The sequence below is a fragment of the Microcebus murinus genome, chromosome 8 (assembly GCF_040939455.1).
Source record: "Microcebus murinus isolate Inina chromosome 8, M.murinus_Inina_mat1.0, whole genome shotgun sequence".
Taxonomy (NCBI): Eukaryota; Metazoa; Chordata; class Mammalia; order Primates; family Cheirogaleidae; genus Microcebus; species Microcebus murinus.
In genome coordinates, this window is record NC_134111.1 from 61839951 (window position 1) to 61865369 (window position 25419).

Below are 25419 nucleotides of genomic sequence, written 5' to 3' on the forward strand. Positions count from 1 at the left end.
GGTTGGTATACTTACAATAAAAGAGAAATTTTAACACAGAGACAAACACACACAGAGAAGCAAACGTGAAAGCAGAGGCAGAAATTAGAATTACATATCTATAAATCAAAAAACGCCACGGATTGCCATCAATAACCAAAATCTATGAAGAGGTAAGGAAAGATCCTCTCAGAGAGCCTTCAGAGAAACCATGGCCTTACCAACAACTTGATTTGGGGCTTTAAGCCTCTAGAACTGTGAGAGAATAAATTTCATTTCTTTTATGACACCTGGTTTGTTGTACTTTGTTACAGTAGCCCTAATAGAAACTAATACACACTTACAGCATGATGTTTATATTAATATCTCTCTGATGGGGTCTGTATTATTCTGCCTTTTATTGTATCTACCTATACCTAATTTACAGCCTTTAACAGTATTCTAGCATTCCACTTTGATTACTGTATCTCTATTTCCTCTCCTGTTTGTTTCTCAGGTATTTGGTTAGACTACATTGCAATCATCACTATACATTTCTGGGAAGAAGTCTTAAAACCTTTCAAGTTTGTCTCAAACTTTCTTGTTTTTCTTAGAGTGATTATGTCATCTTTGAGTATTTCCTGCATATTTGTCAGAATACTATGTGATGAAACTACTCTATGGCACGGAAAGAACCACTCAAAAAGAGTGCTGGGGTTTCACAAAGAGCTGAAAACAGTATTTGTTTCCACAAGCCAGACTGGAAAATCTCTTGATTGAGGAAGCATTGGGTACAGTATTCAGGAAGTTCTTGTCTCAGAATGGAGCAATAATTAACTCTAGACTGAGGACTATTCTGGTCTTGCATAATAGCTCTTAAAAGTAAGACCTAACAGGAGCAAGGTGTTTACTGATAACTTTAGAAAGAGCAGAGTCCTGCTATCAGCTTTCCAGTCTTCCAGCTAAAGTTCCAAACGTCATAGAGAAGAGACAAACTGTCTCCTCTGTGCCTCATCTGAATCCCTAAACATCAGAAACTACTAGGTAAAAAGAGAGCATTTGTTGTTTCAGCAATTAATGCTGAAAGCCTAAGGTTTTGGGGAAATCTGTTACCTATAAATTATTAATGCAACTTGGTGTGACGTTCATAGGTCTTCAAATTATTAAAGGCAGTGTCCAAGGAGCTGCCCCTAGACATAATTGTAGACTACAAGATACTAAATTTTCAGCCTGATAAATTATGAGATTTTTTGAATCTGAATGAGATTTTTTGTAGTCTTTGGAGGGATAAGGTGTTTTAAATATGGTAGGAATACAAATCATTGGTATCAGAGTATGATGTGATACATTCTTGCAGCGATGACCCCAAGGACGAAAGCCTTACTGTATGTATACCGTTGAGTAGTTCCCTTCTATGCTGATTCTTCACTTGGATATGTAACTTGCTTTGGCCAATAGGATGATAGCAAATGTGATGTAATCAAATACTTAACAAGCACAAAAGCCCATTCATCACTCCTTTTTGATGCTGGGATCCCTGAGACTACATGTAAAAAAGCATTGCCTAACGTCCCGGAGGACAAAAAGAACATAGGGGGTCCAGCCACCCAACCATTCCAGCCTTTTTAGCTGAGGGTCCAGACATATGAGTGCAGCCATCCTAGATGACCCAACTCTAGCTAAGCCAGCCCAGACCCAAATAGCAGCCAGACAACTCAGAGAACTGTGAGAAATAATAAATCATTGCTTAAATCCCTGATTTTGGGAATAAGTTGTTATGTAGCAAAGGACAATAAAGTGTTTGAAAACATCTTCAAAGTTCATAAAACCTTAGATACACACTCTTCAAACAGCTCTAAGAATACAAAAAATCCTTCTTTACATATAATGACCATAGGCTTCCAGCTTCTAGACATTTCCTTTTGCTTTCCTTATAAATAGAGCTCTCCTGTTCGATGTGGGTTTATTTACTTATTTATTGAGAGTTTATTTACTTTTCTGGCTTAAATATTCCTTCCAGATTCCATGTTTCTCAGTCACCTTTGTCAGCTTCCCACAGCCACCATTCCTTCCAACTCTGCTCTTTTTAAAGTAGGTGAGATGAGAAGAATCCCAGAGTTTTAAAGTATTTCCTCTTAAATGTTTCTCAAATTCATTTTCTATGTGACTATGAGTAATAGAGTCTCCCAGGCCTTTACTTTCACCCCGACAAGCCCACCCTCCATAACGTTGCCAGAGTGTTCTTCTAAAATAAGAATTTGCTTAAAATCCTTCAGTGGGTTCTCATTCATGTCTAATGAGGTCAGGAAACAAAAATACACTTAGGGATCACTAAGTTCTTGCTAGCCACTATGCTAGATGCTGTGCTTATAAAGTTGAATAAGCCAACTTCTGCTATCGAGTAGTTTACATTCCAGTAAAGGGAGACTATCAGGTAAATAGATATTCTGGCTATAATGTGAAGTTGCTTACATTGAGGGAAAAACAGAGAAAAAGAATTTGTCAAAAGCTTAGAACTTGTCGGGAAGACTTCCTACAGGTAATAACACTTGAGCTATTTTAAAGGCTGACTGAAATTAGCTAAGCAAGGAAGTGCAAAGAACTTCAAGGGAGAAGGTACAGCATGGACAAAGACATAAAATCATGAATCAGCAGGCTCCGTATAGGGTTGCAGTCCCCAACCCCTGGGCCACAGACTAACAGTGGTGGTCTGTGTCCTGTTAGGAACTGGGCCGTTCAGCAGGAGGTGAGTGGCAGGCAGCTAGCGAGGCTTCATCTGTATTTACAGCCACTGCGTCCATTGCTTGCATCACTGCCTGAGCTCCACCTCCTGTCAGATCAGCAGTGACTTAGATTCTCATGGGAGTGTGAACTCTACCGTAAACTGCGCATGAGAGGGATCTAGGTTGTGCGCTCCTTATGAGAATCTAATGCCTGATGATCTGAGGTGGAGCTGAGGCGGTGATGCTAGCGCTGGGGAGTGGCTGCAAATACAGATTATCATTAGCAGAGAAGTTTGACTGCACAGTAAATGTAATGCACTTCAATCATCCAGAAACCATACCCCCACCCTCTGGTTTGTGGAAAAATTGTCTGACCATGAAACTGGTCCCTGGTGCCAAAAAGGTTGGTGATGGCTGGTGTAGGGAACTAACCACAAACACTTCGGTGTTGTTTGAGGTTCAGGTATGTATAAGGGAGTTGTGTCTCAGAAAGGGAGAAAAGGGTGGTGGCAGGCAGTATGATAGACAGTACCCCAAAGATGTGTATGCTCTAATTTCCAAGACCTTTGAATATGTTAGGCTTCATGGAAAGAAGAATTAAGGTAGCTGATAGCTGATGTAAATAAAGTTGCTAATCAGCTGATCTCAAAATAAATAATAAATGAGCCTGGATCACCTACATGGGCCCAGTGTAATTATAAAGATTCTTCAATTGTAGAAGAGAGGGAGGCAGAGTTCTGAGACAGAGAAAGATTAGAGGATGCTGTGTTGCTGGACTTGAAGTGGGAGAAAGCAGCAACTTCTAGAAATGTGAAAGGGCATGGATACAGATTGTGCCCTAGAGCTTCCAGAAAGAAGATAGCCCTCCCAACAACTTGGCTTCAGCCCAGTGAGATTCAATTTGGACTACTGACCTCCATTACTATAAGATATATATATTTGTGGTATTTTAAGTCACTAACTTTGTGATAATTTGCTATAACAGCAATAAGGTACTAATACAGGCCAAGTAACAGAGGTTATTTATTAATATTACATGTTTTGTGTTAAGTCATCCTGAGGGCAACTGGGGGTTTAAAGCAAGGAAGAGAAATGGTCAGTTTTCCATCAAAGAAAAAATTGATAAAAGATGGATTTTGGGGGTAAATGGTGGCAGGGAGATGTTATAAGACTGGCAATGACACAAACAAATATCTAATGAGTGGCTTAACTGGGGAAGTAGTGTAGGAATAGATAGGAAGGGGCCAATTAATTTTGGTGATAAAATCATTGGGGGATTTAGGGATCAACTGAATGTAGGGGATAAGAGGAAAACAAAGTATCTGAAAGTATTCCCCAATTTCTGGCTTGGGTAAATCCTGCTATTGTCACTGAGATGGGAAATGCAGGAAGGAGAATGAGGCTCTTGTTTTTTTCCTGTTTTAGTGAAAGGAATGTGTGTGTGTGTGTGTGTGTGTGTGTGTGTGTTGAAATTTGAGTACTTTGAATTTGAAATGATTGTGGGACATCCATGTGGAGACCTGTCAGTAAACTATATCCCAGGCTCGGATTTCAAATTTAAGAGTCCTAAGAACATAAGTGGAATTAAAAGAAATAGAGTAAACTGTACTGATTAAGAAAACCACCTTTAGGACCCATTCCACAGCAATTATCATTCTTCCTTAACTTTTGATAAAAGGGTAATTATTGACAAGGCTGTTATAAGAAATAACTCTTTAAAAGGGTGTTCAGTACAGTATACAGAATTAGTAAATTCTCAATAAATGGTAGGTATTATTATTAGATGGTCCAGGAATAATAAGGAACAGCAGTAGGCCAAAGAATTTATGAAGCTAAGACCAAACTCCTGGGAGATCAGATACAGTCTCTGCCCTCAACTTTGAGTCTAGCTTCTTAAAGGCAGGGCCCATATTTACCTCATTGCACTGTATCCCAGTACCTATCTCAATGACTGGACCAAAGAAGTCAGGCACTGTATAAATTCTGGCTGGATGGTTGCCAAGAGAAAGAGAGGGAATTAAAATAAAGCAGTGATATATTTATAGCAGTACAATTCACAATTGCAAAGATGTGGGAACAACCCAAGTGCCCATCAATACATGAGTGGATTAATAAAATGTGGTATATATATATATATACACATATATATACACACACCATGGAGTTCTACTCAGCCACAAAAAACAATGGTGATCTAGCACCTATTGTACTATCCTAGATAGAACTAGAGCCCATTCTGCTAAGTGAAGTATCACAAGAATGGAAAAACAAGCACCACATGTATTCACCATCAAATTGGTATTAAGTGATCAACACTTAAGTGCACATATAGTAATAACATCCATTGGATGTGGGGAAGATGGGAGGGGGGCAGAGGGGATGGGTACATTCACACCTAATGGGTGCAGTGTGCACTGTCTGGGGAATGGACATGCTTGAAGCTCTGACTGGTGGGACAAGGGCAATATGTGTAACCTGAACATTTGTATCCCACAGTATGCTGAAATAAAATAAAATAAAATAAAATAAAATAAATAAAATAAAGCAGTGAGGAAGGTGTGGGAGAGAGAGATGAAGAGAGCTTGAAAGGGAAAAAAGACTAGAGGAGGGAAGAGGGAGGAGAAAGGCAATGAACCCACAGGAGAGCAAATGAGCACTACCTGGGACCTAGCGTGGGGATGGGGTATGGTCACAATGTCTATAAGGGGGAAGATACAGAAAGAGCCATACAAGTAGAATCAGTGGTGAATTTTTAAGGCCTCCAGGAGAAATTAGCCAGCTACCCACCAACAAAACTTTTTTTACGTTTTAGTTAGGATTGGCTGAAGTGTGATGGTTTCAGAGAGGAATGAAGTTTCCACTGTGGTCCCTCTCAGGCCAGGCCTCTAAGGCTGATTTTTCAACTGTGAGAGCGGCGCTCAAGCCCCACGCTGCAGCCGCCACCCCTCGGGACGGGCCGTTCGGAGCCTGGAACGCGGCGGCGCGTGGCCGTGGCCTCGGAGACGCGGTTCACTGGTCATTCCCGGCCCGGTGGGGACGGACGGGCGACCGGGAAGGGGTGCTTCTGAGGGAAGGCGAGAGGGGAGGCAGGGAAGGGGCAGCCGGCTATGGATCTGTACCTCAGCGCCTGCTCCAAGGCTGCCAACGATGCCGCCACCAAGACGGCCACCAGCGGCCTGTCCGCGGACATCCAGGAATGTGGAGACGTGAGTGGCCGCAAGCCCGCTGGGGAGAGCGGGGCCGGGTCGCCACACACGGGCCTGGCCCTCAGCCGTGCAGCGTGTGTTCCCTCGCGCCGCGCAGGAACGCGGGCGGCCGTGCGGGCGGGCGGGACGCCGGGCCGTGACCCGGGCAGCGGGAGGGCTTGAGGGCTGTCCTGCAGACCAGGCCCCTTCCTGTGTGACTTCTCCGTTTCTTTCGCTGGAGTGGGAGTGGATTGGCTTGAAAAAGTACTACCTAAAAGGAAAGGCAAAATTCCCGCTTGTATTTGACAGGGCGTGCACAAAAACCACTTTGCAGGGATCGGACCCGGTCACCTACTGGATCTGCCTCTTGGGGTCAAGCTGCCTATGATTCCAGGAAGTGATACTGTATACTATACTACGAATTTAAGTGAAAAGGTAAACTAATTTTTATTGTCTTACGTTAGTTTCTTTACCCTTTTACTACTTGTTGTGAAATTCAAAGGCTACATTATACAAAGTCCATTTAAGGGAATTTGCACTAACATTCACAGAAAAAAAATAATCCGATCTGCACCTAACTGAAGGTATTGTTTAGAATGCATATGAAGCAGTTTCATCTAATATGGTTTGGACAGAATCATGGGCTAGAAAGTTAATATTCTCAGTCCCTTCTTAATTTATAATTTATGGAAGCATATTAACATTTTTTATAATAAAACTTTATATAGCTATTTACAGAGTCTTGATTTACTTAACAACATGTTTGAAAGGTGAAAGATTATCAGTATTGGCTGCCATTTAATTATGTGTTAGGATTTTAATCAATAGTAACTTTGACTAGACTCTCAACATACCTGTCTATGATTTTGTTTTGAGCTGAATTCTGTCTACCCACAGGGTGGGCAAAAAAGTGAAGTGAACAAAAAGTGGAGTTAAAATCAGTTATATGTTTAGTACTTTAACTTCACTTTAATGAAAGAGGGCCATGCCTCAATGAGGAGATGCCATAATTTGCCCCAGCCTCCCCATCCAGTATTTTCTCCAACTAGAGCCTCAGCTACTTCCAGCTGATGTATTTTATACCTACCCATGGATACTTTTGTGCTTTTGTCTGCTTTGCCCCCCAAACCTGGTATACCCTGTCGTCTTCTCTCCAATCTATGAATCAGATCCAGACTTCAAGGGGCTGAACTATTACAGCTCCTAGTTAGCTTATCTTTGCTTACAATTCACGTTACCCTTGATTTGTATGATCTCACTAACACTTAATCATACTGAATTATAGTGTGTGCTTCCCTCAAACCTTTGCATGTTTTAGGTCCTCAGTGCTACCCCTAACCCCAATCCAACCTAGCCCTTGACTAAGTAGCCAACACTGAAAGAGGTTTAGTACATTTTGGTGAGTGGTTACTTTGATAAATATTGGAAAAAAGTTCTACAAGGAAGAATTCTAAATGATCCACTTACCCTTCTACTGTCTATGATGTCATCAATAAGTAAGACCCCTTGGTATTTGATACTTGCCTAATATCTTAGTTCAGGCCATTATAACAAAGTACCAAAGACTGGGTGGCTTAAAGACAATAGAAATTTACTTATGATTGTTTTAGAGACTAGAATTTTGAAAGGAGAGTTGCTTGTGTTCTAGTGAGGGCCCTCTGCAGTCTTCTTATTGCATCCTTACATGGTGGAAAGAAAGCTAGAGAGTTCTCTGTGGTCTCTTTTATAGGGGCATTATTCCCATGCATGAGGGCTCCACCTTCACAACTTCATTAGGCCCCACCTAATTAATGCCATCACATGAAAGATTAGGGTTGCAATATATGAATTTTGAATTTTAGGTGAATTCAGTCTGTAATACTTAATAAACATGATTTCTTAAAGCAAGTATTGTTTCTAGAAAAAATATAATTTTCCTTTTTGAAAACAAATCTTACCTCTATCACTTTTTAGGGAGAGGTAAAGATATACATTGTAACCAAAATGTCTGGAAAAAAGTCTGTAATTGGGAAGTGGGCAGGGGCAAGAGGGGAGGAGGGGAAGGGTATGTACTTACACGGTGGGTGCCGTGCGCACCACCTGGATACTGGACACACTAGAAGCTCTGGCATAGTGGGGTGGGGGAGGGGAGGCAGGGACAAGATATGTAACCCCAACAATATCTGTACCCCCATAATATGAAGTAATAAAAAAAAAAGAAAAAAAAAGAAAATAAATCTGTTCTACTAAAATGAAGCAAGCTCACTAAAAATATGCCAACCTCACACAATTTGAGTGGCATCCACACAAACTTGATTTGCTCAAAGGTGCTTGAAACTTATTCCATTACTAGTGTTATAATTTCTCTTTAGGGTATAAACTTAGCTCTGTCTCTTTTTTCCTCCCTCAAATATATACTGTTTATTATGTTGTCATTTTCTCTGTCAACCATTAATTTACTTTATTACTTTTTAAAAAATTGTTATCTCTATTCTTTATTTTATTAACTCTCCTCAAACTTATTCATTTAACAATAAATTAGCACCAGCCTAGGCTTTCTGAAGACTGACTTTGTGAAATTTTTTTGTCTCTTTTAATGTGATTTGCTTGGTGAAGTAATGTTTTATATTTATATTTATATAATTTAAGGGAAACGAATTATTTTAATTGACAATAAAATGGTTGCCCTAGCTCTAATGAATGGATTTGTTTAAAGGTATTCTCTGTTTACAGGTCAATAGCTCCTAGGTTTGTTCTTGAGAGACATATGCCTGTCACAGCTAAAAGACAACATATAAAAGAAGTTGACAGCTGAATGTCAATTTTAAAAGATATAATCAATCCACTCATTGACTTATTATTATTGATTGTTTCCCTTCTAGGAAAGATCTGGGCTTCATATCTGGTCTCACTGAATTCAAGACTTTACCCTATAAAATTCCTTTCTTTGCCTTCTCAGGGAAGCATTTGTAATCAGGGAATCTAGTTCAAGAGGTCTGAAACTTAACAAAGATGCTTTTAAATGTAAAGTGAGAACGAGGATTCTGTCTATTCCTCCTATCTATCCATTTGCTTGCAAAGCATCTTTCTACATATCTTGGGGGCATTCTTTTTAAGGTCCCACCATGCTAGGCTTCATAATATTCAAGAATTGTACTGCAGTTGTAGATATAGTCAGACTGAACACAGAGGTGGCAAATTTGTACCTGTAGGCATGTCTGGGTAGCATAATGTGATAGCATAAATTGAAACAGATACCTGCAAACAGGGCAAGTGCTCTCTGGTGTCCACATCCCCCACATCTTCCAATTTTCTTACACCTGAGCCAGTTCCTGATTTGACATTGCTTTGTAGTAAAACTTATGTTGTTCGGGCCAACCAAACTTAAAACAGAAAGAAAGAATGCAAAGACAGCATTAACACAACTTCCACACCTACTTTCCTCCTCCACTTTTTCTCCTTCAGAGGTCCCCCTTAAGTGATTATCACCATCCTACCACTGAAAGATTAACTGAGAACTCACATAAAAAAAAATCACTTTAGTAATGTTTTAATTCATAAATGAGTTTAAGTAAATCAGCTATTTCCTCTAAAGTAGCAGATATAGAAATATGACTATTAGCCAATTATCTTTTCCTCCCTTTATTTGTTAATGGCTATTGCATAAAGATATATATGGTCTTTAAACATTTGGAGAAAACCCAATTCCTATAAATATCCTTTAAAATTGGTTCTTTGATATGTCGAACTGTGTAATACAGGCCTGGAACAGTCTTCTGACTTTGGCTCTCAGAGATTACTGGTTTTCTTGCATTAAAGAACCAAAGATATTCAATGCTTTTTAAACTGAATACAATGCTTTTTTAACTGAAAATCTTTAACATCTAAGTTTTACTTCTACTATTTCTTAAAGTTGTTTCCATGAATCATGGTGAAAGATTTTCTATTATTTTTCTTCATTTTCAGATGATTGAAGTATAATAATCATAATTAATATTATCCCTTTATCTTTTGAGTATAGTGCCTTGATCTGTGAGAGGGAAGAGGAAAAAAGAGAATCCTAGCACTAGCTTATACCTTAAAACAAATTATTTTCTATTCCCTTTCTTTTTCTCTCCTCTTTTTCTATTTGACTCAGAGCCAGGGGTTGATGAGAATTAGAGGAGGAACTAATGGAGGGAGGGTAGGTTTTTATTTTATTGATTTATTTATTTTAATTTTTTTCAACTTCAACAAGCATTAGAAAGGTTTTTAGAATAATTAATGTAGGTGAGGAAAAGACAAAGGCAGGTTGCCTAAGTCAAATCTTTCTTTTGCTCTTTTTTCCCCACTTTAGATTCTTGTTGTATGTTTTATTTTCTATAAACATTCTAGTCATTTCAGTATTTAAAAGTAAAAATGCATTAATTTTACAACTGTAATATTTTTGAATTTGTGTTTGCAGCTTTTTCGGCCCTCTTATGGTTTTAACCTGACTGATCCTTATTGTCAACTTTTGGAAAACCAGTATAAAAGTCTCCATGATCCACATTTAAAAGCATACTATAGGCGCAAAGATATCCTGAGGAGATTGAAGAAAGGGGGCTACGTAACCAGAAATAATAAAGTGGGTTGAAGATTACTTCTTTTGTAATCAATGAAAACCTTCAAAACTTGATATAAGCGTGTTTCTGTACCTTACTGGGGGACCTGTAATACCTTTAACTTGGTCATGAGAAGATACTTAATAGGAAATTCCATAAATTACTCAGTTATTTAGGTTAAGGGAGATCAGACAACAGTTGTTTCTAAAATAAATGAAACCAACTTCTTCCTTCATCTTTTTTCTTGTGATATAACAAAGGTTATTGACAAATAATTTGAAGATGTAAATATATATTAGTTTTCCCAGCTGTATCATAGTCTTTTTTCTCTGCCTCTAATAATATATTTATGAAGGATTATGTTCCATACACTTTCAAAAACTTGAAATGAAGTAGGAACCTAGAAAAATTCAGTCTGTTAGAATCCTGATAGAATACATTCTTTTGGGGATTGAACAATGTTATAACATTTATGATTATAATCTAATTATAATTAATTGAAGTTATTATCAGAATAATTCTAATTAATTATGTATACCAAATTCCTGATTATGGCATAGGTCGTATTAATAAAGTAATATTTTTTGATAGAAATTTCCTGTTGATTATTAATAACAAATGTGGAGATACTATTTACAAAAATGTTTGGAATTTATTACTCTTGATACCAAAAATGTCATCAAGTTTTATGTCATTACTATTGTTCCTCTGGAAAGTACTAAGATTTTAAAATATTTATATATTTGATATATATCTAATGTTTTTGTTTTTAGATTGTGTGTACCTTGAGAGAATTGAATAAGTACAGGCAATACCTTACCAGTTTAAAATTAGACTTTGAAAGAAACTATATGAGAGAACAAGTAAGTTAAATACTTAAATTTGGTTTCTTTACATAAGGTTTGCAAGAAAGGTTTGGTTATATGGAGAGTTTTTTAAATAATATTTCAACCTATAATTTATTGAAAAAGTAACTAGATATTTTTTCCAAATGAAAATTTAGAGAAGGAATAAACAATATTTGAAGGTTGCTATATTTGGCCAAGAAAAGGAAAGGGACTAAGTCATCTGTCAATACACCAGTGGTAACTGGCATAATTCAGTAATTAAATTGCAAGTCAGATGTGTTCCTTTTACCTGATCTGGGGCCAATAAGTATCTCTTGTGGCAGTCAGATTCTTAAACTGGAACCCACAATAGTTTGAGCAATTGGAGAAGAACAGAAAGAATAGCTGTAGTGTCCTACAGATGATTCAAAGAACATACACACTCTGTATTTGCACCCATCTATGTGCACTTGTATTCATCCAGTAAAAAACTTGTTCTTAAAGATGAAATGGAATGATTGGATGTAGAGTGAGTGGTTATAGAGAGTGTGTGTGGGGTGTGTATATGAGTGAATTCAGGTTTTAGGGTCAAGAGAATTGGATCAAATGAGAAAGCTGTGTGTATGTGTTTTTTTACCAATTTATGTTCTAAAGATAGGGTTGGATAAACATGAGAATGACTTCCCTATACTTTTAAGTATTGTATATTTTTCCCCACTTTCCCTTTCTATGACTAGAGTTTCTACTTTATTTGTTGAACGTTTTCATTTACTTTCTTTAGAATAGGTAGACAAATAAACTGAAATATCTATCTTTTATTTCCAGAGAGATAAATCTTTATTTTGGTTCATTTATCCATATCTCTAATGGATTCAAAACAGACTTAAATGCAATTAAACAGAATTAATCATTTATGCAATACAGAAATTTAAATGGTTTTATATCTGGGAAATATAAAAACCATTACATATATATACATATATAATTTACACACATTTCTTAAATAGAAAATGCTTGCAAGACAACTACATAAACTACAGGAAAACAATCAAACCCCTGAATATTCGGATCCTGCACAGTTCCGAAATTGGTTAATGGAGAGCCCTCAATTTATTCATGACCAGGAGAGGTTAATCAGGCACAGGTAAGACTAAAGTTAATGTAAATTTCATGTATATATTGTGGACCCAAACAAGTTGGAAAAATGCTAAAAACAATTGAAGGCAGGATTTTTATTTTTAAAGTACTAGATACTTATTCTCTATAGTTCTCAGAGAGAAGAGGAAGGAAGGGAGACCAAGAGGTCCATGGATAAAGAACTTTGGTGTCAAGGCTATTAAGGGTAATTTCTACCAGAGAAGTCAGGGTTTCTGGGAGCCCAAGAGATGCACCAGACTGATAACTGAAGGAAAAATCAGATCCAAAATTCTTTCTCTAGTAAGAGAGAGCAAAGATATCTTTAGCACATGCCTCAAAGAGTAACATTGTTTTAAAATTCACCTTTAACCACTTCGGTATGGCGCTCACCAGCCCCGAAACCTTGCCCACGGCCGGCACTCACAGTCCCCACGACAGTTTGTGCTGTGCATTGACGAGGAATGCATCTTGCTCTTGTGTGACGAAGAAAGCTTTAAAGCACTGAAAGCTTGTTTTACTTTACAGGCAGCTTTACTTGTAATGTAAATCAGAATAGGTAACATATACATATATGTTTTTATTACGTTATTTTTAAATGTTCACAATTTTATTTTGATAAATGAAAAATTAGAAAAGTCAAGTTGTGTTATTAGCGATAAAGTCGATGCTGGGCTGCGCGGCTGTCGGCTAAAGTCGTCGCTCGGTTGTGCGCATTCATCTGTGGCTATCGACTATAGTTGATGCTCGTACCGAAGTGGTTATTAAGGACTGACATCATTAATTTTTAGGAATTTAGTGCAAAGTCAAAAAAATGAGGTTTTATATAAATTTATCTGATGCCAATATAAATGGGTGTTGTCTCTAAAAAAACTGTGCTCATTCAGATGCAACCCAGTCACATTCATTCATTGACATTCCATGGTCAAACTCATTTCTTAGAAAGTGAAGAGGTATTATAATTATTTTTCCTTAACTAGGGGTGAGATGAGAATTGGGCTACATTACCTGGCTTTTGTAATTCCATGGTTTCATTTTATGGTAGTGCCATGATATGTATTGATATACCAGAGACACAAACAACAGATGGGAGAGTTATTTGACTTATAAATTACAAGGAACCCAGTATCACTTTTTTCTTAGAAAAATTCAAATGTACTGTTATGTTTTTTCCACATTTCCCAAGTTACCATTTCAGTTATTTCAGACTTCTTTGCAGACTCATGTTCTTAAACCTGCTGAGTCATGAATGCTTATTGTGCAAAATGGCTTTAATCAGTTTGTTCCACATTTTACCATTGTCTTGGCCATGAGAACAGATACTTATAAAGTTGAGAGACCTTATAATGAGTAAAACATGGTGAGTTGGTTGGTTAGGCTGGCTTAAAGGTTCATGAACAGGACTGGTAGAAAAACGGTAAAATTCCTACAGTTCAAGAAATGAAAAGCAAGGAGGTAGTTTGGGAGTATAAAAGCAGATGATGCTGTCATAAAGGAAATACTCAATTCACCTTCAGTAATATTTGCACTCTTACTCAGATATTTGGATATGATAAGTAGGGAACTAGAACAACTTGAGCGCACAGCAGAAGAGCAACGCGCACTCCTGATGAATAGAGAAGAAAGAAGACAGCGGGAACACACAAGAAGAAAACTCACTCTTCGTAGAAAAATTGAAGAGGTGAGAGATAGCAAATTTAAAATATGGAGAGAAAAGTTGTGTGCAGTTGTTTCATTTGTAAATAGTTATAACTGTACATCAGACTGCTTTAAGTCATTCAGTTCTAAGGAATTTACTCTCATAAACTTTCGTTATAGCTGTAATATACAAGTCGTTACATAAAATAATGAACTGGATACCACAAACTATATGTGCATGAGCTGATTTCTGCTCATAAAGAGCAGTTTAAGAAAGTTACTAGGCTCTATTTGACTCCCTTATAGTCCTCAATATGGAGAGGACAGTTTTTTAAATTTAACTGTGGTAAAAAATAATCATACCTGCATCTCTAATAAGAGTGCAATAAGAAGAGCCCATTCTAAATCCAGTATATGATTTCCATTATGCTTGACTTGATTTCTGTTAGGCCCTGACTTGTCTAATTTGTTTGTTGATAAGACAGAATATGAAGATACTATAGCAAAGGGAACACACACCAAGTATAGCAACATTGTGTTTTTTAGGAATGGAAGACAAAAGAGATGTTACTTTTGACAAAGATTGGAGAAGATGTTAAAAGAGAAGAAAGGATTGAACAACAACGTCGTAGAAGCAGAGAAGAGAGTGACAGGAAGGTAGGCTGAGCTTTATCCTGTAACTTGGGCTATTTGAAGAAAAGCTTTTGTTATTTTGATTTTTCAAAGGAGAAATTAGTTGTGAGATGACTATGGACCAGTTACCCAAGATGATATATATTATACAGAACTGAACATTATGAACATTTTTCCTATATTTTGACTATAATATAAAAAGCACTGACCAATCAAGTGACATAACTACTTTGGCTTTATTTTCACACCATAAACTGTACTTGTAATTTTAGGTAATTATTATCAAATATTTCTTTTATCTTCTTTTTCCTCTCTTCAGGTATATTAGGCTACTTGAAATTATCTTACAGCTCACTGAAGTCTTTTCATTTTTTTCTTCTCTCAGTGTTTTCTTTTGTGTGGTTTCTGTTGCTGAATTCTCAATAATTAATCTCTTCTTCTGCAATGTCTACTCTGCCCTTAATGAATCCATTGTATTAGTCAGGTAACAAATTACAAAAATTACTTTGATTCTTTTTATATCTTCCATATTTCTTCTTTACATTGTAAACATACAAAATGTAGTTATGTTAACTGTATTAATGTTGTCTTTATTTCTAATATTTGTGTCATTTCTGAGTTGATTTTAAATGATTTATTTAATTCTTTAATGGGTCATATTTCCCTGCTTCTTTACATGCCTGGCATTCTTTGTTTGGATGCCAGATATTATGAATTTTACTTTGTGTCCTAAATACTTTTATGTTCTTATATATATTCTTTAGCTTTTTTTCAGATGCAGATAATTTATTTGGAAACAGTTTTATACAGGTCTTGCTTTTTACAATTTATTATATGTGTCAAGAGCCATGTTTAATTTAGTTATTCCCTACTACTGACACAAGACCCATCCTAGTGTACTTTACCTAAAGCCTTGTGACTCATGTTTTTCCAGTGCAGCTGGTGAGAATAGGCATGATTTCCATCCCTAGGTAGGTTCTAAGCACTGTTTCCTCTAATCCTTTAGGATGTTCCTTTCTATGGTTTTTGGTAGATCCCTTACACACATATACTGATTCATTTTCTTGATGAATATTTCATAGAACCCTCTGAGAATCTCTGCAGTTCTTTCTCTGTGTAGTTAACTCCTTTCTGGTATATCCATTACTAGCATAGGGAGTCACATTTCATCTATTATTTTATGTTTACTTATGGTAAGCCTGAGTGACATTTGGTTAAGCCCTTAGGAATCTTCCAATTGAAGATGATTGAGAAAGTGCTTAAACTTCCCAGGATAGCTATGGATGAGAGACTCATTCTAATCAGAAACTGTCCAGTGAGATAAATTGCATATAAGTGTTAAATATATTCTTTGTGGCCAGGTGCTATGGCTCATGGCTATAATCCTAACATTTTGGGAGGCAGAGGTGGGAGGATCAGTTGAGCTCGGGAGTTCAAGACCAGCCTGAGCAACATAACGAGACCTCGTCTCTACAAAAATGTAGGAAAAAAATTAGCCAGGCATGGTGGTGTGCACCTGTAGTCCCAGCTACTTGGGTGACTGAGGCAGGAGGATCACTTGAGCCCAGGAGCCTGAGATTGCAGTGAACTGTGATGATGCCACTGCACTCTTGCCCAGGCAACAGAGCAAGACTCTGCCTCAAAAAAAAATGAATATAAATAAATATATACATATATATATTTTCTTTGTGTTTAATCACAAATGGAATATTAACACATCTTTACCCTCCCATTTTTGTGACCTTACAAGTCACGAGACGGGAGTGATTGTCCACTTCCAATATACTATCACATTTTAAATATTTGTTTTGCATTTTTAAATGGCAACTTGATATTAACCAGTGTATTTTCTCTAATTTTGTAGAAACAAGCCCTGTTAGAGAAAAAAATGGCTTATCATTTACAAAAATTGCAAGATACTGGCTTTAAAGGAGAAGATATGGAAAAAAATGCATTAAAATACAAAGCACAAGATGGAACATTTTGTGAATGTGAGAAAACTAAAAGATGATGTAGCTAAGTAGGAAATACTTATTTATGTAAAAATCCTTTTGTAATACTCTATGTACTCACACTTGATGCCCACTTTGTGCTATTCTAGGCATTTCTGCATTATGGTTCAAACTGAAAAGTAGACATATATGTAAAAAATTATAACAAACTAAAACAATCTTATCAAGTGTCTCAGGAGACAAGCTTGCCTGTACTGCAGTTCTAACCAACTCCTTTATACTTAATTTTTTTAAATACTGAAACTGTAAAAACTTATTTTTAAGCTAATTGCTATTATATTCCAACATGGTATTCTAGTATGCTGCCAATCAGTAAGAATGAATAGTACCAGATAAAAAAGAAGGGAAGAAGGAAAGGAGGAGGTAGGGAAGGAGGAAAAAGAGGGAAGAGAGGAAGGAAAAAAAGAAACAAAAGGAAGAAAGTCTAAAAGGAGGAATATGGAGCCATGACTTTGCTATGCCCAATCACTACCAGCTTCCTTTTATTATAACATTATGAAACCATTAATAGAATGGATTTTTCTCCCCTGAAAATAGCTAAAACTTCATGGCCAGAATGCAAAAATGTAGGCTTGTTTTAACTGTGACTCTGTAGTATCAGGAAAGAAAAATATCATTTTCCATGCAGCTGTCTGTCATCACAGTGTCTCATCTATCCTATTTATGCCCCATCAATCCTATTTCTAAGTCTGAACCTGCCCGTGTCACTCCAGTGTATATGTTACTCTCTGGTCTCTGTTGGCCTTCAATTTTTACTAACCTCAAAGTTATTTTGTGCATTTTCTTCTATTAATAATAACAATTAAAATTCTGTTCTGATGCTTTCTTCCCCTGCTTCTAACACTGTTACCTATTAAATGTAGCTCAGAGTGCTTAGGCAAGCATTCATCAGTGTCTAGAGACCAGGCCCCACCTAACGTTTTAACTTTATTTTACACTACATCTTTGATGGCATCTGTGATCTAAGGGTGATATGTACGGGCTCTGGAGCCAAACTGCTAAAGTTCAAGTCCTGCTTTATTATTTTCTAGTCATGTAATGACTTGGGCAAATTACTTAGACTTCTCTGAGCCAGTTTCATCATCTGAAAACAAATTTATAATAATAATCCTAAATAATTACCATAAAGAGCACAAAAGTTCTAACACATGGTAAGAACTTTATTTATTTCATTATTGTGTCAAATGACACTACTGGCCATTTCTAAAACTCAGGTTACCTTTCCCACTACTCTGCCTCACTTTATCCAGTTTTCTCAGCTTAGAACGATCTGATCACTGCCTCTATTTATCAAAACCCTATAATTCTTTAAGCCCTACTGTAAATTATAGTCCATAACGTTTTTATTGATAACACTAATCGGAATATCCCTCTTCTTTGAATCTCTTTAGTAGTTTTTACCATTCCTAAAACACTTATTACATACTTCCACTGCCTTAATAACTCAAAATAGTAAACTCCTACCTTTTGTGTTCAATGGAGCACCAAGCAAAAAATATATATATACTAAGTGTATGTTTGCTAAATAGATTTATTCAGTTTATTTAGTTCATTGAGGCAACGGCAGCAACATCATACCTTAAATAAGAAATCACATTAATAACTATATATATCCTTGCATCTTCATTGACTTTCTCATGTAATATGAAGAGTTTCAAGTAGATATCTTAAACATTTTTTACCTCAAATCCTCTTTTGAAAAAGTAGGATATAAATGAATTTAATTTATATTAGCAAGTGACAGGTGAATAAGCCCAAAGTAAACCAAATTATACTGCTATACGAATGTTGTTATCTTCCACAAAGTAGACAATTTTTAGAAGGACATAGAGATAAAAAGAGAAAGAAAGGGAATATCAGAAGAATCTGCTTAGTGAAGAGTGAATGGAAAAACAGATCACTCTTACCTTTTATGTCTCCATTAAAAGCCCATTGAGCATATATGCAGTGACGGTCCTTAGCCACTTTAATAGTTAGAAAAAGAATCCTGTAGGCTGGTGGGGCTTCAGCCCTGTCACTATGTTTGTATGTAGCTCCACAGAGAGGGGATGACATTTCCCATTTGAGGCAGGTGCAGATTCTCCTTTTTACCAGAAAGAAAATTATATTTCTCCAAGTATATCTTTTAACATGAGTGGATAATATTTCCAGAATAATTGTCTTTTCTCCCATCACATGTCTCTCTATCTTCCCCAATTTGTCCCCCAAATCCCATATATAGGTTAGCATCTGGCTCACCTCCTCTATGGCATGAAAGCATAAATAGGCTATTTTGGGTAATTCTGTCATTACCATTATTAAAAATAAATGTTTTATTATGTTTCTTTAAGCTTCTTCAAAGAAGAAAAAGAAATCAGCTGATGATATAAAGTTAGTTTATTCTGTTGGTGACCAGAAAGCATACAAAGGAACATATGGTAATTGAATATTATGATAAGAAATACTAAATAGTAATTTGGGGAAAGACAGAGTTTGGCAATGGCCTCTTTCACTTAAATGCAGTAAATCCCCTGTTGTCTTTTGTCAAATAACTGGTTTGGAATGATGCTTACCAACAACTATGCAGCATTTCTTGCTTTCAGAATATGATCCCTAGATAACTGAGTTAGTGTTTTGAACTTGACATTATACTATCATTTTAGAAAAATTAAATGGTCTGTTACTATTAAATATATAATACAGGATATCTAACAAATTGTAAAATAATTTTTAATGCTCAAAGTAAGTTTATAGAACCCTGAAATTGGTCAAAAATTAAATACATTAACTCCAAAGCCACTGTGGACCTTATTAAAATGTCATTTTCTTTATTATTTATCATACTATGTCACTTCATGCTGTTCATTACGGCTCACTAGAGTAGACCATGAGCCCAAATAACAACATAAAAATCCTCCAAAAATACATTATCAAAAGTATAATACTCAAATTGAACAATGACTCCCCTCTCATTATTAAATTTCAAAGGACAAATTAAAGTATAAATGTTAAATTTCCTTGTCCTTAGAGGTTAAAATCTTTAAAAATAAAGTCCAAAATCTTTCCTCCCTGAACATGCAATTTGCTTAGTCTCATCAAAACTCAGAAACCTGGGGAGAGATAGGGTTGCCTTCATCTAGGCTGTCTTCCTTCCTCAGGATCACTAAGGTTGAGTTAGTTCAACTCTAAAATTTATGGGTCCCATTTTTAAAGCCCAAACAGTTTTTACAACCCACCAAAAGGTTATTATAACATGCAAAATTAGGGCAACACCAGCTCTACATCTTATACTAAATGTAGACAATAAAACTAAATTATTAGTTTCTTGAGTAGTTATCTCAAGCAAAGTGTGATATCTGAGGAAACGATGGTAGATGGAAAATATTGCTTTCAGTTTCATTGGGATAGCCAGTCTGTCTGTGACCACACCTAATTGTCCTGAGACCACACCTATAAATTTAATTAAGTATTAAATAACCTATTAAAAGATGAATTGTGAAATTACATTGATTCATGTCTGGGAGAGGGAGGATCTATTGACAGCTATTCTTGACTTTCAGGGCTTGGCATGTAAGTCATTCTGGTCTTTTTTGTGAATTTTAGAAATGCACAGTAGTGACACCACAGACATCATATATTATTATAAGTGCCTCTCCTTCCCATGCACCGTAATCAAACCTTCTTGGTTTCCATTTCATCGTTGAGCTATGAGTATGAGCTCTGTTCAATGTCACATCCTCTATACTCTTATGAGCAATTTGTTCCACACAGTTTTGCAGTGGGCAGCCCTTTGAGCAGCGTTCAAAGCCCTGAATTTCCTACAGCTTCTGCTTTTGAACTTGTATCTTTTAATTCCCCCAAAAGATCATGAGGCATATATTTTGGCTTTTAAATTATCCTAAAGCAAAATGGAAAATTTTTGGGTACAAACACATGTGTGGATTTGTGTAACCACTACCACAAGCACATACAGAACAGTCCCAACATTCCAAAAATCTTTCTCAGACTATCCCCTTTCAGTAATACCTTCCTCCCCCTAACTAATAACATCAGGTAACCACTGGTATGTTCTCCAATACTAGAGTTTTTTTTTTTTTTAAATGTAATATAAATGGAATCATACAGTATTTAACTTCTTAAAAATGGTTTCTTTTACACAGCATAATGCCTTTGTAATTCATCAAGTTATCGCATGTGTCAATAGTTTCTTTTCATTGCTAATGAGTGTTATGTTGTATGTACACACCAGGGTTTCTTTATCCATTCTTCTGTTGAAGGAAATTTGGAATTTGGGTCCTTTCCGTATTTTTGGTGATTATGAATAGAATGACCAGAAGTACAGCTGAACCTCGAACATTACAGGAGTTGAGTACTTACCCATTGTGCAGTCAAAAATCCACGTATAACATTTGACTCCCTCAAAACTTAATACTAATAGCCTACTATTGACCAGAAGCCTTACTGATAACATAAACAGTTGATTAACACATATTTTTTATGTTATGTGTATTATTTATTGTATTTTTACAAAAAGTAAGATATAGAAAAATGTTACTAAGAAAATCATGAAGAATAGAAAATATATTTACTATTCATTTGGCGAAGTGGATCATCATAAAGTTCTTAATTCTCGTGTCTTCACATAGAATAGGATGGGGAAGACGAAGAGAAGGGCTTGGTCTTGGTTTTCTCAAGGGTTGGCAGAGGCACATAAGTGGACCCATGCAGTTCAAACTCATGCCATTCAAGGGTCAACTATATTTATATATAGCTTTCTTTGTAAATGAGGGATTGTTGGGTCATACAGTAAATATATACTTAAATTCATGAAAAACTGCCCAACTATCTTTCAGAGTGGTTGTAACATTTTGCATTCCCATCAGTAATGCATGAGAAATCCATTTGCTATATATTTTTCCACTCAGTATTACTGGTATTTTTATTAGCTATTCTACTAGATGTAGTGTTGCCTCACCATAGTTTTCATTTGCATTTTCCTGATGGCTAATGATGATGAATATCTTTTCATATGCCATTTGCCTTTTTCCAGTCCCATTTTGGTGAAGTCTCTATTGAAGTCTTTTGCTCATTTTTATTTGGGTAGCTTTTATATTGTTGAGTTATGGGAGTTATTTATTCTGTATACAAGTCTTTTTCAGAAATGTGATTTGCAGATATTTTTTCCTAGTCTATAACTTGCCTTTTTATTTCTGTTCCACCGTTCCATGTGTCTATCCCTTTGCCAATCATCACTGTAGCTTTTTATTATCTTAAAATGAGGTAGTATTATTTTCCCAACTTTATATATATTTTTTCAAAATTGTTATAGCTATTTTAATTCATTTTCCTTTCCATTTACATTTTATAATTAGCTTATCTGTATCTCTAAAAATCATGCTAGAATTTTTTAATGAAGTACATTAAATATATAGATTAATTTGAGGAGAAAAGACATATTTACTCCATGCAGTCTTCTAGTTCATGAACATCATAAGTTTTTCTATTAGTATTTGTTTAGATCATCCTTAATTTTTTAATACATGTTTTATAGTTTTCAGCATATAGATTTTATATATGAATAGATATATCTATATTTATATCATCTATTAGATATATCTATATTTATATTATCCATATCTTTATAGTATAGCAACTATCTTCTTACAGTTTGTGGTTTGCTTCTATTTTCTCTATTTTTGAATGTTTCATGTCTTAGATTTAAGTCTGTTATCCATCATGAATGAATTTTTGTGAAGAGATATGGATCCTGTTTCAGTCTTCTACCTGTGGCTATCCAATTTCCCAGAAATATTGAATAGGGATTGTTTTCCCCATGTCTATTGCTATCTATGTTGTCAAAGATCAGATGGCAATATATGGATAGTTTTATATCTGGGTTCTCTGTTCTGTTCCATTGGTTTATGTCTCTGTTTTTGTGTCAGTACCATGGTCTTTTGGTTACTATAACCTTGTAGTATAGTTTAAACTCTGGTAAAGCGATGCTTCCAGATTTGTGCCTGTTGCTTAAGGTTGCTTTGGCTCTTTTGTGGTTCCAAACAAAGTGTAGAATTATTTTTTAGATCTGTGAAAAATGATGTTGGTATTTTGATGGGGATTGCATTCAATCTGTAAATCACTTTTAACAATGTTGATTCTACTGATCCATGAGCATGATATGTTTTTCCATCTGTTTACATCATTTGCAATTTTCTTCCTCAGTGATTCATAGTTCTCTTTGTAGACATCTTTCACCTCCTTGGTTCAGTATATTCCTAGATATTTTATTTTCTTTGTAGCTATTGTCGAAGGTATTGAATCTTTGATTTGATTCTCAGCTTGACAATTGTTGGTGTATAGGAATGCTACTGATTTGTGTACATTGATTTTATAACCTGAGACTTCACTGAATTTATTTATCAATTCCAGGAGTCTTGTGGTGGAATCTTTGGAGTTTTCTAGATACAAGATCATACCATCAACAAAGAGCAAGAGTTTAACCTCCTCTTTCCCCATTTGGATACCCTTAATTTACTTCTCTTGCCTGATAGTTCTGGCTAGCACTTCCAGTGTTATGTTGAATAGAAGTGGTGACAGTGGGCATTCTTGTCTTGTTCCAGTCCTGAGTGGGAATGCTTTCAACTTTTCCCCATTCATTATGATGTTGGCTATGGGTTTGTCATATATGGCTTTTAAAATTTTGAAATATGTTCCATCTATGCCTATTTTATTCAGAGTTTCAATAATAAAAGGGTGCTGAATTTTGTCAAATGCTTTTTCTGTATCTATTGAGATGATCATACAATCTTTCATTTTTGCTTCTGTTTATATGATAAATCACATTTATGGATTTACATATGTTGAGCCATCCTTGCACTCTTGGGATGAAGCCCACTTAGTTGTAGTGGATTATTTTTTTGATGTGCTGCTCAATGCAGTTTGCTAGAATTTTATTGAGGATTTTTGAATCTATATTCATAAGGGATATTGGTCTATAGCTTTCTTTTTTTGTAGGGTCCTTTCCTGGCTTTGGTATCAAGGTGATACTAGCTTGGCAGAATGAGTTGGGGAGGATTCCTTCTTTCTTGATGTTATGAAATAATTTCTGTAGTATTGGGATGTCGTGGCCCGTTTACAGGACGGAGGATGAACACAGAACATAAAACACAAACCCAGAACGCAAAGAAGAAAAACGCAGACACGTACAAATGGTTGACTCGAGTAATAATACACTGGGCCAGTTTTATTTTTATACTCTAAAAGATTAAAGTTAGTTCCTTGTACATAACCACCCAGGCGTGGCAGCGATAGCCATAAATTCCAGAATGTGTAGATTTAGGGAAGCAGATAGCCCCTGACTCAGAATTTCAAGGTGGTTGCTCTAGGCACTAGGCATAGATAAAGGACGGAGATTAGCAAGGATGGGCAAGGTGAGCCACAGGGGGCATTTCTCATCCCCAGCTTCTCTTAGGGTGACCCCCGAAGATCTTTGGCTGAACCCCAGTGACTGTGCCTGGCTTAGGTCGCCCCTCCCTTGAGGAGTCTTACCCGTCATTGACTAACCAGCCATCTTATGGGGTGTATGCAGCAATCATAGGAACAATATGTTTATCATGTGGCCTCCAGACCCCCAATGCTGTGGGACAGGGTAGCTCTTGCTTACTTGCAACTCAGGTCCTTTGTTATGCCTCTAGACAACAGCCTTGTTTATTACAAGGACCTTGTCCGGAACAGATTACTCTCAAACACTCTTGGCAGAACACGTACATTACTCACTAACTTTAATTCTTAAACTAGGAAAATATATGTCAGTCCCCTACATGGTCACAGCTTTTTAATGATATTTTAAGATTTTCTTATTAAAAACTTCAAACAAAAACAAACAGAATAAGTTAACGAACCCATATAATTTAATTTCAACAAATCATGAACAATTTTGTTTTGCATACACCCTCAACTATTCCCTACTGCCATGTTGTTTTGAAGTACATCCCACATATAATATCATTTTATTTGTCAATATGCCAATATATATCTCTAAAAGATAAGGATTATTTTTTAAAAATGCTTCACCCAATATCAGTATCATACCACTCAAATCAATAATTTCATAATATCATCAAATATTTAATCTCTATTCAAATGTTCCATAACATCATAATTGTTGCAAAAATATTTTCATGTTTGAATCTACATTGATATGTATTGCAATAGGTTGATATGTCTTTTGAGTAACCTTTAATCTATAGGTTCCTCTTCTATACATTTCTCTCTCTTCTTCCTCCCTTCCCCTCCCTTTTTTTAATCACATTTCTTGTTGTTGTTGAAGAAATTTTAGTTGCTTGTTCTGGTGAGTTTCTAAAACTCTGGACTTTTCCTGATTGCATCTATATGGTATAGTTTTGCATGTTCTCTCCTCTGTATTTCCTGGAGAGTATTAGTTAAATCTATAGGCTTTCTGGTTGAATTTCTTTAATGAGACTGATTCATAAAGGATGGTGTGCCCTTCCGTCAGGAGACATATAATATCTGATTTTTATTTATTTGTGATTTTAACATCCATTTGTGCTCAAGGCCTAAATCCATGAGTTTTAATTAGTGGTAGCAAGATTGAGATCTTTTAATTCTATCATTCCTTCTTCACAGATTAGCTGGAATACTTTTATAAAATGAAACTTCTCCTCAACTACTATTTGGTTACATTGTGATACAGAATATTTAGGAAAAACAAACTACATGTTGTTATATATTTTATATATATATATTTTACC

The 25419-nt window shown here is 36.0% G+C and overlaps 1 protein-coding gene and 1 long non-coding RNA gene across 3 annotated transcripts in view; one reads left to right on the top strand and one right to left on the bottom strand.

The window, feature by feature from the left end:
• The window catches only part of LOC105879315 (uncharacterized), a 214580-nt gene extending 208946 nt beyond the window's left edge, over positions 1-5634 (bottom strand). The window contains exon 1 of one of the 2 annotated variants that reach the window (XR_001157708.2): positions 5487-5634. This is a non-coding gene — a long non-coding RNA (uncharacterized LOC105879315). Of the gene's footprint in view, positions 1-5468 lie in introns of both variants that reach the window. The other variant, XR_012920588.1, reaches the window with a different exon arrangement.
• Positions 5635-5787: 153 nt separating this feature from the next.
• The window catches only part of FSIP2 (fibrous sheath interacting protein 2), a 95337-nt gene continuing 75705 nt past the window's right edge, over positions 5788-25419 (top strand). Inside the window, exons 1-9 of the mRNA XM_076005738.1 lie at positions 5788-5887; positions 6176-6301; positions 10290-10451; positions 11202-11291; positions 12263-12399; positions 13929-14070; positions 14574-14684; positions 16525-16645; positions 19003-19089. Of these exons, the coding sequence (XP_075861853.1) occupies positions 5789-5887; positions 6176-6301; positions 10290-10451; positions 11202-11291; positions 12263-12399; positions 13929-14070; positions 14574-14684; positions 16525-16645; positions 19003-19089 (1075 nt within the window). The 5' untranslated portion in view covers position 5788. The remainder of the gene's footprint in view (positions 5888-6175; positions 6302-10289; positions 10452-11201; positions 11292-12262; positions 12400-13928; positions 14071-14573; positions 14685-16524; positions 16646-19002; positions 19090-25419) is intronic.